Source organism: Electrona antarctica, assembly GCF_951216825.1.
Source record: "Electrona antarctica genome assembly, chromosome: 9".
NCBI lineage: Eukaryota > Metazoa > Chordata > Actinopteri > Myctophiformes > Myctophidae > Electrona > Electrona antarctica.
Window position 1 is genome coordinate 38,857,689 of NC_136790.1, and position 14,266 is coordinate 38,871,954.

The following is a 14,266-nucleotide window of genomic DNA, read 5'->3' on the forward strand; positions in this document are numbered from 1 at the left end:
GGCTGTGTTTCGACTGCCCCCCTCCCCCTCATACAACACAAACGTTGTGTCAAACCATGTGACTCCCATTGGAAATGCATTGCGAGCTTGCATCAGCTATAAATCTCATACGACAAGCATACATCAATCTGTTGTGCACATGTGAGTCGCCCCTTAGAGCTCAGCTTTCCTCCTTATTTACCAGGCTGCAAGTATTTCCAGCTCAGGACATCTGAGAAATCGACTATGCACCCAGTGACTGACATTCAGATGTTACCTCAGGCTACCAAGCCCTCAACATCCTCCCGACCAGCAATGACTAGGGGTTATCATGAATTACCCTGTGAGATGGGAACCATAAATACCAGGGAGAACTATTTATGATACTTATCCATCCACTGAACACAATGATAAAATGACTGAATGCCAGGTCAATTGGCCCTTTCTCCACATGAATTCTGACTATCCCTCAATGACATTTGAAGTATCCTTATGCAAGTTTTTGCACTTTGTAAACTTAAATATTCAAGCTAATGGATAATTAATGTATTTAATACTAATAAAAAAGGGGTTTTAAAATTTCAGACAGCTCGACATTTATGGGAATATGTATGAAACAGATCTGCTCTGGTTTCAATATTGTATTACATTCTTCTAAAAGGATAATACATACAACTGCAATCATAAATCATTTAGAACTGGGTCAAAGACAGGTTAAACCGTTAAAGCCACACTCAGACAATTATTTTATTCATTTCCTCAACCAGGTCAGATCAATGGGACAGATCAAGATAACAAATTAAGTCAGTTACTTTGGCAAGCATGCTTCTGTTTCAGTAAAAAGAACAAAACATCTTAGAAGCTATATACCTAATCGGTCTGAGGAAATTACATTTTTATGTACAAGTGTGTGATGTCAAATACAATGGTCTAAAACTGGCATGAACAACACTCAAAAGAGGGGGGGGAAAACAGATTAAAAAAATGCACAATACATTGGGTTAAAAATGTAATGTCGCCTTAGATTTGTGTTCTCTTAAGCTGGGCATGTTGCTTTTTCCTACCACATCAAAGCAAACATGAATGTCATTACATATGCCAACAATTACACGGGGATAACTCAGGCCTCGCGCCCAAGTACAAGAATTTCCAGTTGAAATTAGGCCATTTCCTGTCATTTGAACACACACAGGTTCCTTATTTTATATATCTGAATATAGTCTTACTGTCTAACTAATTTTAATGACTCCAATAACCCAATGAAGCCTGATAGATTATATGGTCTGATCTGATAAAGTGCTTTTCCGGGCACCGGTTTGGGAATATTCAAATGTACTGCCAAGGCACCAATCTAATTGCACCATGATGATAAGCATGGAATGTCTAGAATGTACAACGTAGCATAACCTGATACAACATCTGTCTAGTTTACACAATTCAAATACCAACAGTTAAATGCATACATAAGGACCCATTTAACACTTCACAAATTGGGTTCCACGTTTTTCCAGTTTGTTTGAAAGGTTACACATTAAGTAGGACATCCGATGATACTGGGTTTAACTGGCAGCAGGTCGTAGTTCACTTTTAGACAATAGTCGTTTTGTTTCTAATGTCCTGTAACCTCTTAAAACTAGATGTTGTTCTTGTCAGCCTCAAAATAGCCATCTACAAAGAAATGGGGCTGTGCCTTCAATTTGGCTAGGCTGGAGAGTAAGGCAGGTTTTACAGGTTACTGGATGAAAGTCAGTGCATAGTAAACACCATTCAAGTCATATCCTCAACTTGTTATTGCAAATAATTTCACATGGAAAAGAAACAAACTCTAAGTAAACAGTTCATAGACAAATGAGGTCCCTGTTGCACACAAACAACTTGGCACCTTTTGGTGGTTCTTTAAATAAAATAGTGACATTCAACCGGTAAATATTGCAATCTTTGGTATTGATCAAATATATATTCTTCAAATACCACAAAAGGCTATAAAATAGAATACTCTCTAAAACAGAATTATTCTCTCATTTGTAGTTAAAACAAATAATCGTTACATTTGCAATCCCATCCAAAAGCTGAAATCCCTAGAAGAGTTTTAGCTGCTTTCACCAACAATGAGATGAATGAGAGGGGGTGACGTAGTGGAGTCAGGAATGATTTAGCTTTTGAAATGGTAGTTTAATTTCATAGTGGTGCTTACAGCTCTAGGCCAGATCGGGGAAATACAGCGACTTATATTTTCTTTACCCTGGGCATTGTTACCATGTGACGAGAATCTGTCCATTACCTATGGTCAACTGAACCAATGCCTAGCTGCAGGGGCAGGTGTTTTGGCCTTGGGGTCGCTTTCTAATTGTACGAGGAAGGTTTACAATTTCAAAACAATATTTTTCACCTGCCTCCCAAGAATCTCTGAAATGGATGAATGTGGTTACATATGGCAGTCAATCATTCAACACTTGAAAAATAATCCCTTTTTGGTACTGTACAATGTTTATCTGACACCGCATATTTCACTTTGGCTATGTATAGGTCAATTGAGGTCTTTTCTATTAAGAATCAATGTCTATTTGCTGGTCTTCAGCTTGCTCCAACACCTCTTATTTCCATGGCCTGTTTGTAAGCCGTTGTTACATTCTCACAGTGTGTGAGAGAAAAAGCACTATCAGACACTCCAGAATGGTAGCAGTTCCAGGGTCTTTGCAATAACAGGCTATCCCCAAGACTCCGGTCTTCTTTGATGTCCATGAGGTTGTCAGCTGACACGCATCCCCTCATGTTGCCCTTGACAGACAGTTCCATCGGAACTGGAAGCTCCACACGGTCAGGAAGATCCAGCTGATCAAAGGATTCTGAAGAGAGAATGCTGTCTTCACTTATAGCCCCGCTTGGCCTTGCCCTGATGATCCCATGTGGCAGAGATGTTGCCAACTGGTCAAGAGACCCAAACGCCTGCAGGCCACCTGAGGAGAACTTCCCATTGCGTTTCAGAATGCCTTTTCTATAGGTTGGTGCAGAGGGAAAATCATGAGCATGCGATATCTGGGCAGAGTTACTTTCGTTTTGAGAGGAGTAGCCCGACTCCTTTTCTGCTGGCTTCTTTAGGATACCCTTGCGAGGCAACAACACAGCTGAAGGGGGATCCATTGGTGCAGACACAGCAAATATGCTCGGTGGCTCCGCTACGACCATAGGAGCTTCACTGATTGCTTTCTGTTTCAGACTGCCACGTCTCTTCAGTATACCCTTAGAGGGCCTAGCGTCGCTGCCTCCTTCCTGCACAGTCTGGGAGACATTGTTCTCCTTTCGGGACCGTCGCAGAGAACGCTGCCGAATGACATCCCCTCCACCTCCCTGTGAGCGCAGTAAGCAGCGCATTTTGGAACCATTCTCCAGCAAAGGCCTGGATGTTCGGCGCAACCATCCAGCAATGCTGGCAAGTCCACCAGGCTGTTGCACCGTTGAAGAGGTTGTACTGGTCTGATCTACAGCCATGGTCGTACCCTCAGCTAGCAAGGACTGCTCATAGCCCCAGTTGAGCCACCAATGTCCTGCTATCTCCTCCACTGTAGCTCTGCGTTCCGGATTCACCATCAGCATCCAGCGAATGAGTCCACATGCATCTAAGAAAGAACAGGTTAAAACATTGAATCATTGACAAAGAAGGGGGGGAACTAAATATCCTTCAACTAAAACAACAATTATTCCACTACAGCCAGAACCAAGAAATGGTAAATGGTCTGCATTTCAACAGAATCTTTTACAAAATGCTTTACAATAAATATGGGTTACTGTACATGAACCCTTTCATAAACAAACCAATGGCAGAGGAAACCATGCAAGGCACCAACCTGCTCATTGGAAGCAGTTAGGGGTTCAATGTCTTGCTAAAGTACATTTCAACACAAAGCCTGAGAGCTAGGGCTCGAACCAGGAACCGCCTAGTTCCCAGGTGGCCACTCTACCTCCTGAGCCACTTCTGTTCACTAGACTCACCTGAAGGGTGGGTAGGTTTGCGGTAATTTCCAGTGCTAATCTGCTGGACCAAGGTTTTGTGGTTATTCCCATCGAATGGCATGGCACCATGAACAAGGCTGTACAGTAGTACACCAAGGGACCAAGTGTCCACCTCTGGCCCTCGGTAAGGCCGTCCATTGACAATCTCTGGAGAAGCATACAGCGGACTGCCACAGAAGGTTTGAAGGTACTCATCGCAATGGAAAAGATTAGACAAGCCAAAATCTGCAATCTGTTGGGAACAAAAGTATATTTACTGCCAAACATTGTTTATTTCATATACAACATTTCAATCGAAATCAAATAGATTTATACACCAAAAATAAACTATTTCTGGGTGCAAAATAAATTCAACTTCTGCGCTTCAGTTTGGCTCAGCACCAAAGCAAAGGGGATGTGTGTATCAAACGTAACGTACAAGTTAGCCATGCGGTGTCTTCTCTATACCACTGTGTCTATCTGTGCCACATTCTTGGGAACTAATTGGATCTAAAAATCACAAACATAGCGTAAACGTGTTTGTGCCATGAAATTATGTCTGCTGCCGGTCTCTTTCCTGTAATGTTCTATATTAACAAAATTACTAATTAAATCTGCCATGATGAACATAAAGAAAAATGTATTTAAAAATGAATAGCAGTGAAAGACATTTGTGTGAATGGTGTATTGTAGGTATATAAATTCCATGTCCAATATAAGTGCCCTTTATCCATACCTTTATATTTCCATTAGCGTCCAATAAAATGTTCTCCAGCTTCAAGTCCCGATGCGCTATCCCATTCTAAGAGAAATAAATATGGAGGATATTCGCTGTTATTTTTTTATCATTTACATTTTCACTAAGCCCATATCACCTTGCATGATAATATAGCAGTAGAGCAAAACACAGAGGAAAGTTAGCCATTCATGGTTGGATTAAATTCTGCTCCAACAGAATAATTTGCTGGCATGTCAGATATGCTCCATTGTCCTCTACTCCGCAGGGGGGCATGCCTTTGACAGGAACAGGAATTTGAATTAAGTTCAACTTCCAAAAATGCAGGTCAACCACTTTCGGCCGTTGCCAACAGTTCTGGTAGCAACTGGCACTTCTTTGTATGTCATGTTAACTCCGTTTTCATTCTTTAATTTACAACCCATTCATTGTGCAATCAGTGTTTGAATACACACACACACACAAAGGAAAATTGAAATGCATTTTCAATATAATTTACCAAAGTTGTAGTTAGAAAATGAAATAACATAGCAGTCTTTGACAGGGCATTTCGGTCTGTAAAACACGTTTATACCGTTTATGTAGCTTGGCCAACTCAACAGCTACCTTTATAATATTACACTGTGTACTGTAGACCTGATGTGTGTGTGTGTGTGTGTGTGTGTGTGTGTGTGTGTGTGTGTGTGTGTGTGTGTGTGTGTGTGTGTGTGTGTGTGTGTGTGTCTTGGCCAGACTGTTCCCTTGTACCCTCATTAGAGTTTGAGTGTGTGTTTGTGAGAGATGAGAGCATTGGCCTTTAGCCCAGACGCTGGCTCTTCATAAATAAACGGTTCATTTCACTCTGCATAGTTCTTACAGCCACCCTGTTTCACAATAGCAGGATGATAATGAATAATACCCATTATGTAACTCTGGGGGTGCCAGTGTCCCTGTTCAAATCAGATGAGCAGACGTTTGCGTCAAGCTCTGCATCACGTTTGACTTTGATGTCATGACCACAAGTGGAACATTTGATAATTATTTAAACTAGAACAATGCAATTCTGGAAAAATGGCAAAGTGTGGTTGCCGCAATCGCTAATATAGACCCCTCCCAGTAATTTTGCTAGCCAATTACAATGTTAAGTCACCCCTGTGATCATGTGTAAGTAATTTGGTTATATTTTTCGCATTTGCGGTGCCCCCTATGGATGAAAATGGAATTGCTGTGTTGATGCCATCACCCATGACATGTGATTCGAATTTGGGGTGGATGGGACGTTTGGTTCATAATTTGTGCCATTTTTTGTAAAATAACTTCGGAAGCCGATTAAGGTTGAACGATACGCAGTAGGCACTATCAAGATTCTGCCTGTGGTGTTTTAATCGGATAGGTTGTGTTGTCTGTGAGATTTGGACAAAATCTGTGGGTGGAGGATCAAAAAGTGTGTTATTGAAGAAAATTCAAAATGGCGGAAAATCTATCCTGACGCAAATTTTTGATTTGATGACTTACGGTTCAAGAGTTATAGCGCAAAGGGTAAAGTGGACTGTTATAGCGCCATGTAATTATTCATTCAATTAATTGTAATAATTATTATGAACCTCCCCTCCAAATGTAACTTGAGCCATTACGGTTTTTGAGAGAAAGATACTTGAATGTGAGTTTTACGCATTTACGCAAGTCGATGGGGAAATTTAATGCACGAATAAATTAATATGAATTAATATCCAATATATCTCTTAGCAAAATGCAGACAGGGACACACATATAGGAGTGGTTGCACGGCACCACTCAAAAAAGGTTAAGAATCACTGCTTTACCTGATGGCAGTAATGCACAGCTGAAACCATTTGTCTGAAGTAGTGTCTGGCCTCACGTTCAGATATCTTCTGCTTGTCACAGATGTAGTCGTACAGGTCTCCCCGGCAGGCATATTCCATCACAATCACAATCTTATCTTTGTTCTCAAACACTGTAACAACACATATTGTACCAGTTAACTTCCAAATCAAACCAGTCTACATATGGTTATAGTGAACAATAACTGGACATGAATGAACAAAATAAAAAACATATCCCGTTTTATATGGTGTACTTTCAAATAGATCCCAGTGATCTAATGGTCCCTTCTATTCCCTTGGGCAGAGGATCAACTAAATTCTTGTTTACACACACACACACACACACAGAGGTCACACAGAGGTACAGAATGCAAGAAGATGACCTAGTAGGCATGCATGTGAGGCACTGAAAGGCACGGGACATACATTATCCTGCAGTACTAGTGAGAGGGTATGGCAGGGTATCGCTGATTATGTAACCTCCTCAAAACAAAGACTTGCGTGACCAAGCTCTGAAAGACCCACCAGCCACCAAGCAGTGATCAAGTCAGTCACGTTCCCCTTCACTTGTGCTCTTCCTGAAACCGAAGCAGTGCACTGAAGCACCACTGCATGTAAGATTTTTAATGCTGTACCTTCGTATATGGAGATGATGTATGGGTGGCTGAGTGATGACATGATCTCGATTTCTCTGCGGATATGCACAAGGTCCTGCTCATCCTTTATCTTGTCTTTTCTGATGGACTTAATTGCAACCTAAGAGAGAGAGAGAGAAGGAAACAAAAAAACATACTTAAGAAACATGTATATACTTGTGAAATATAAATAAAGTGAAATATTTGAGACATGGGTTACAGACAGGCCTAATCAATAGTTTCCCAGCTAAATATTGAATGTAGTAAGTTCACCAGCCATTTGACGATCAACAGAAAAGGGGTTCATAATATGAAATGGTTTCATGGTAACTTCTCTACTCTATCTAAACTCCAGTTTGTCCTGTAGCAAGAGGGACAATTGGCAGGGAACTTCAGTTACTCATAATTAGTGTGCACACGTGTGTGGGGGGACGTCATTGAGGCTCACAGTTCCCACAGCCCACAGACAGTGTCAATTTCAATACTAATTACACAAAATGTTGCTTACTTTTTTATGTGTAGAGATGGTTCCATAATGTGATATCTACACTACAGTATGAAATCGTTTTCAGTTTGAATATTGTATGTTTCCATGTTTTGGAAACATGGATGTTCTTGTCTGTTCCCTGTGTGCGTCAACTTCCCCAAGGTTGAGGTGTCATGAGGATACAGATGGCAAAAGTGTGGTGTTTCTCACAATCAGGACCCTCACTCTACCACTACTACAGACGTGGTAAGAGATAACAAGTTATGTACAGCCTTGTCAGACTAGATTTGTCTCGACCCAAGTGACCTCCCATGAGTCATAGTCTAAGCGTGCAGGGTGCATATCTCCTGTCTGCACACTATACCATGAATGCCCTGCTCCTGTCCCGATTCTGGGAAATAAGGACTTTTCCTCAAAAGGTTCTCATTGTTGTCTGACTACTGGCTTGCTCATGATGAGTTAACACCACCACTGTGGGTGTGTCACTCTGCATAGGCAGTGTTTCTTGTAGTACTGTAGCAGTGTAGGTAGGTCTGTTAGAGTCAAGTTTTTTTTACAGGGTGGAATCTTTATAATATCCCCTAGAAATCTAGTCACTCCAATTAAAGGGATGTTTTCTTACATTGAGAATATCTAATGCTTGCGAGTAGTACTAGTCAAACAATTGGATTACTCTAGCCTAGCCAGATTGTCTTTGCTTCTGTTCTTGAGACATGCTAAGGAACATTATGCAACTAATCAGGATGTCTGGACTGATCAATGAACTAAGACACAAACACTGTATCAGATGGCATGAGTTCAAGGCAAGACAGACTTAAAAGTATGTCAAATTTTACCTGCCACCCTCAAGGCAGACGTTGTGTAATCAAACTCATAAAAGACAAAGGGTTCAACAGAACTTGTAGTGTTATATAGGTGCTATAAGACGAAGCTCTCCTTTGTGCTATGGGTCACTCAGTTTCAAATTGCACACATTCACCCCGTTATGTTGAGAGGAATGAGGCAGATCGATTACAGAGAACAAAAGCATTTTAATACTGTATGTCTCCATTCTATATGCAGGGTTCCCACTCCCTTTTAATGATGAAAATTTTCCATAACTTTTTCCTTCCTGAAGCTTTTTGTTCTACACACCTTCCATATAAAAAAAATGTTTCCTCCCACAAGTTTCTCATTAAATGTTGTGGATTTCTTTCATGGACATGCTTTGATTTGACTGCTCCAACATGAAACTGTAGGTAAAAAATAACGACTGTTCCCATTCAAGTCAAGTCACGTTTAACTATTTTCTAAATAGCTAACCTAAGATTTCCCAAAACCTTTCCAAGCTTGGAAAATGCAATTTCCAAAACTTTTTGAGTGGTGCAGTCACTCCAAGGAACAGCAATGTCCATCCCTACCTATGTCTGTCTAGAGTACCAACAGGTGCTCAAGTGGTGCTGTTGACCTAGAAACAGAGAGTGTTGCACTGTTACCTGCTAAGCAATACAGACAACCACTAGTCAGACACATAGGAGGCCTTTGCTATGTTTCACCAGTTTCAATTGAAACAGTGGGGGAGAGAGAGAGAGAAAGAGAGGTGGTGGTGTTGCTGAGTAATGGCTGCGCGCGATATTGAACAGTCAAAACTATTTGTATCAATACGCCTGTATCAGCAGAATAATTATGTCATATATTGGGGGCCTCATATTTGGTCTTGAAACGGCCTCCAGATTCCTAAGGCCACCCCTGCTCAGACACCCACTAGTCAGACACCCCAACAGCACCACTCAGTTCAGACGGGTCTGATTTCCAGTATTTTCATGAACATTGGGACCCTAATATCAGCCATGTTCTATTTAACATTAAATCTGCCATCTATCGACATAATCAAATGAGACGTTTATTTTAGACCCAGGCTTGAACCAAAGAGAATACAGGTTTTGCGATTGTGAAATTGTACACTTCAGACCAACTTAAGAAAGCATGCCATGTCACAGATGATCTCATTCCAGTGAGAGGCATGTAGACAAGACAGAACATGTATTAATGCTTGTTGTCAGACATTTCATAAGGGGAACTCAAAACTGCTACTTCCTTGAGCGTGTTAATCCATTATATTACCAGCATCACCTAATACCAAAAATTTGAAGGAAGGATGAAACGAATAATTTGGCATCTACCAAGTACCAAACCCCCAAAAAAAGTTATTTATGAGTATGCTTTACGTTTTGTCCCTATATTTTTAAGGATAATATGTAGGCCAATAGCCTAACTCTTTATCGATTTCCATTTGATATATAGGCCTATTTTTATGTGCAACAACATAATGAACAAACTCATTGTTTAATTGATTTCTGAGCAGAGGGCCAAGAAAAAAATAAAAGCAGTAGATATGTTTATTGTCTCCACTAAGCGGAAGGCATGGGGAGAGAATATGTTTTGTACTCCGTCCATGCGTGTGCCCGTGTCCGTCCGTCCGTCTGTTAACAGCTAATCTCCGGCACCGTTAACCCGGTCGATACCTTTGCACACACACTCCCTGGATGCCAACGATGAACCTCTGCCCCAAATTTTCCAGAACGGCCTGTTATAGCGCCACCAGGAGGCCGACTTTTGTAAAACACATTTTTTAATATTACTCCTCCAGATTCTGTCCAAATCATTACACCATATCTCTATTTTCGCTGAGATAATCTAACCCAATGTTTAAACTTTGAGAACAGCCCTTTGAAGAAGCAGGTTATCCATTAATTGGTAATAAACAGTCAGCCACATTGTTTACCACCTCCTGGCTTCTAGGCAGTCTCAATGACCTCCTTGCCATTGTTCACTCTATTTTGAGTACCTCCCTTAACCCTTAGGGCTTAGGGCATAAGGGCCGGGAATGCACCTAAAAAAAGTTGCCATTTCCTCCACTTCCCAGTGGCAAACATTCCATCATCTGGGTCACATATCACTATCAGACGTCATTGTCATGCCTACTGTGGCAGGAAACCGTTTATAGACTTTCACTTTGCTTAAGATAGTGTAAAAAAAATCTATCAATTTATTTTCAATTGTCCATATTATGACAGACCACATTTAAATTATTACATACACATCAAATCTCCATCTAAAGCATAATTACAACTTAAAAAGACAGAATATGACTCTACCCATTTAAATAACCATTGTTGCTTAATATGCATGGGCCCAGAAAATGTGCACATCTCAGAGACCCAGTTTTATTTTAACCTTAACAACCAATGTATAGTGTCACACTTAAAACAAAGATAAACAAACAACCCTGAACCCACAAACAATCAAATAATAAATATTAGTTGCCAACTTGCCATAACAGGCAATGTTGCCGTGTGTTACTGTTGTAGCCGGCTGTTGTAGTCTATGGTCCTGTCTTCCTATATTAGCCCCTCTTGGAACCCTCGTAAAAGGTTTCTGACATTTGGATGTTCCGTAAAAGGTAAACATCCAAATGTCAGAAACCTTTTACGAGGGTTCCAAGAGGGGCTATTCCTATATGTGAGATGGATATACGGTACCATAGGCTATTCCTATATGTGAGATGGATATACGGTACCATAGGCTACTTCTATGAAACTACTATATTTTCATAATTATCTTGTACTTTGTCCCTACAAAACGAATGTAGGTTATCATTACAAAACGAATATGCCTAAGTTAAACTGTAAATAAGCACAACAGATGACACAGATCAAAAGGCCTTCACATATGCATTATTGAGAACCGCCTATAGGCTACACATTACTATATGGGATAAAATGAAAAATGATTCAAAGTAATAAAAAAATGTAGGGCTTACCATTCTACCAGACCTTTCCTTTGCCTTCTTCACTTTTCCATAAGTTCCTTTTCCGAGCGTCTCAAGAAATTCGTACCTGTGTTTTATATTGTGTTTATGGTGATGTCTTTTCACGGCTTGCTTTTTTACAGGCATCATATTATGATGTTTTGTCAGGTGATCATTTTCCGCAGGTATAACCATAGGCTTACAACTTGAATCATCCATTCTATTCTAGTATCACTTTTTCTTTGAACGAAAGCAACTGGTGGTCAATCCACATTCCTCGTTGAGTCCTCTTATGTTTGGTCCAGATGGCTAGAATAACATTTAGAGCGCCTCTCGTTGTTGTACCGACAAAATGTGCGATCGTAGCCTAAATAAAAAACAACTTAGTACAAAATAAGCTACCAGACGACGTTTGGAGTCCTTTTGTTTGGCGTGGCACACTTCCACAAATCCACAGCCGTTGACAACTACCCTCTCAACTAGTCGGTGAGCGTCCCGTGCAACACCAATAGTACTCGCGAAAATAGTAGAGGGGCGTCATTTAAGCCTGGGTCATACTTCGTCGTTTGACTGTGTCGCGCGTCGAAAAAAGCCGAGCAACGCGGTGTGAGCTAGATCGCCGGCTATTTTCAGTATTACACCGAGAACGTTGCTAGGTGCACCATGATTTATGACTGCTTTTCGATGCGACGTAGCCTACGTGGGACAAAAAAAGAGAACACGAAAAGCAAGGTTTGTCCCAGTCAGATCGGGACATGTTTGTACTTTGTCCACGACTCCCACCGAAACACAACACCGCCTAAAATAGGCACATAATAACTAAACCATTTGCGCTGTGTGTGTGTACTGCGGGCTTTTGCAGCATTTACTTGTCCAATACAAGTTTAATATACAAATATCAGTTTATAATAACCTTTATGTAGGTTACGACAGCATAAGAAACCATTATGGCTTATTTATTACACGGCTTGGCGCTTGGTTGAATGTTTCTGAGTTCTGATTGGTCATCGTCGAATTCAGCGGTGTGTTATTTCTTGCTAACATTTAATTTCCGAGACGACCTGTTGCGCCCTGAACGCACTGGTGTGCTCTCGGTGCGTTGTCGTTCGAAAATCCAGTGCGCTGCGCACCGGGTGTGCCGAGTGCCCGCACTGAGCGACCCTATTCCCCTGAAGCTGGGGTCGTCCGGTGTGAACAGCTGTGGTCGTTCGTAAATAAAGGCACACTGAACGCACTCTGTTCCCGGTGCGCATTTCCGAACGCACCCTATGGCCCAATCCCAATCCACTCCCTTGCTGACTCAATGAGCCCTCACTGACTTAGCTGCGCGTTCATGTGAAGTCTGCGAGGGCTTGAGGGATGTCCCATTTGAAATCGGTAAGTCAGTGAGGGCTCAGCCCCGCCCCTTTATGTGCCCTTTGCCAAAGTCAGCATCGATGCTGACTTTAGCTGACTTTGGCAAAGAAATTACCCACAGTTCATAGCGTTACCAGGGGAATGAGGGGGATCCTCCGAACGTCAATCATTTAAGTATGCAAATTAGTTATGTATCGCGGTTAGAATGTCAACAAACACAATAGTGCTTTCTCACTGTTCTCAAAGGGAGACGGAATGGAAGGATAGGCTATATATTTAATAACAATAATAATAATAAGGGAAATATGACTAATGAGCAAAGTAAAATAATATGGAAATTCAATGTATAATGAATATTATTATATATGAATATTACAACCCCTATCACACAGGAAAGTGTATTTATGAAACTAATAATAAAACGATCAGTTTAAATACTAAAATAGACATGATAGACATGTCATGTAGGCACTGGCTGTGAATAAGGACAGTTTTTATAAAGTGATGCAAAGTAATGGCGGACTCATCTACAAAGTGCTGTCCCATTCCTTTCACAACAATTTGGAGCCCTTGCAACCTCTCACCCTCAAGCACTTACAGCTGACGTCACTAAAGTCAATGAGGGTTCAGGGCTCAGGGATTGAGGGAGGCAATTGGGATTGGGCCTATGTTCTCATGAATTGAAAATGGTGGACCCTATTTTAAACAAGTGTAATGCTTTATGGTGTCGTCCACAGTTAACAGTTTTTGTATTGAGTTGTGCCTGAAATACATATTCTACATACTGTTAATAAATACTTCAATCAATCAAACAATCAAGCACTGAGCAAAAATCTTGCATTCTGCTTTTTGCAATACTAGCACTAGGCAGGCATGATGGATGGATTGTATTTGTATGCAGTCCACCATCTACTTCTACATGCTGCCTAATGCATTCATGTTTGAAGGCTTTGGTTCACACAAAACAAGGTAAACTAAACTTTAGTTTAGTAACTTTAGTAGTTACTAAAGACGTTGGTTGAGTTTAGTAAATTGGAGACATTGGACCATTAATTTCAGTCATTGAATGTCATGACAAATTAACGCCACTAGAGTCCAGTATGTAGTCAACAATTGCTAAAGCTGTGTTTCAATCTGGGCGGGCCCCCAAATGTTCATAGATTGCAGTGCAATTACTCTTAACAATAATAGCACTACCGATTTAATAATAATGCTGCTGCTGCTGCGGATATGTAAATTAATATATTTGTTGTTGTTTAAATTCTGTTCTGTTAAGTTCTGTTACAAATTGTTTAGGCTCATTGATTGTAATGTTAAAATTGAAAAGATGAAAATAAACCTTGTTTAAAAGAAAAAAAGGAAACGTCAGTAGAATTTCTTTAATCAAGGACAGTCCACATAGACAAAGGGGAGACATGGAACAAAATGTCATCTGGGTTCCAGCCCAGCCCACGACATTAGCATTATCAA

General features: G+C 40.7%; 1 protein-coding gene across 1 annotated transcript; it reads right to left on the reverse strand.

Annotated features, from left to right (window-relative positions):
- Window positions 1-708: 708 nt before the first annotated feature.
- On the reverse strand, window positions 709-11,990 carry nuak2 (NUAK family, SNF1-like kinase, 2). The gene is made up of 6 exons (XM_079509288.1): window positions 11,453-11,990; window positions 7,164-7,284; window positions 6,508-6,659; window positions 4,706-4,771; window positions 3,970-4,222; window positions 709-3,596 (listed from the first exon to the last, which is right to left on the reverse strand). Exons 1-6 carry the CDS (start codon window positions 11,657-11,659, stop codon window positions 2,554-2,556), a joined length of 1,842 nt encoding a protein of 613 aa, XP_079365414.1. The 5' UTR covers window positions 11,660-11,990; the 3' UTR covers window positions 709-2,553.
- Between the last annotated feature and the right edge of the window lie 2,276 nt (window positions 11,991-14,266).

What these genes read in the sequence shown, in the direction of transcription:
- nuak2 (XM_079509288.1), bottom strand. Translation starts at nt 11,659, where the DNA reads ATGGATGATTCAAGTTGTAAGCCTATGGTTATACCTGCGGAAAATGAT. An exon ending in CATCATCTCCATATACGAAG is followed by an intron (nt 6,660 to 7,163) that starts GTACAGCATTAA and finishes GTGTTGTTACAG; the next exon opens with TGTTTGAGAACAAAGATAAG. An exon ending in CTGTGCATTACTGCCATCAG is followed by an intron (nt 4,772 to 6,507) that starts GTAAAGCAGTGA and finishes TATTTCTCTTAG; the next exon opens with AATGGGATAGCGCATCGGGA.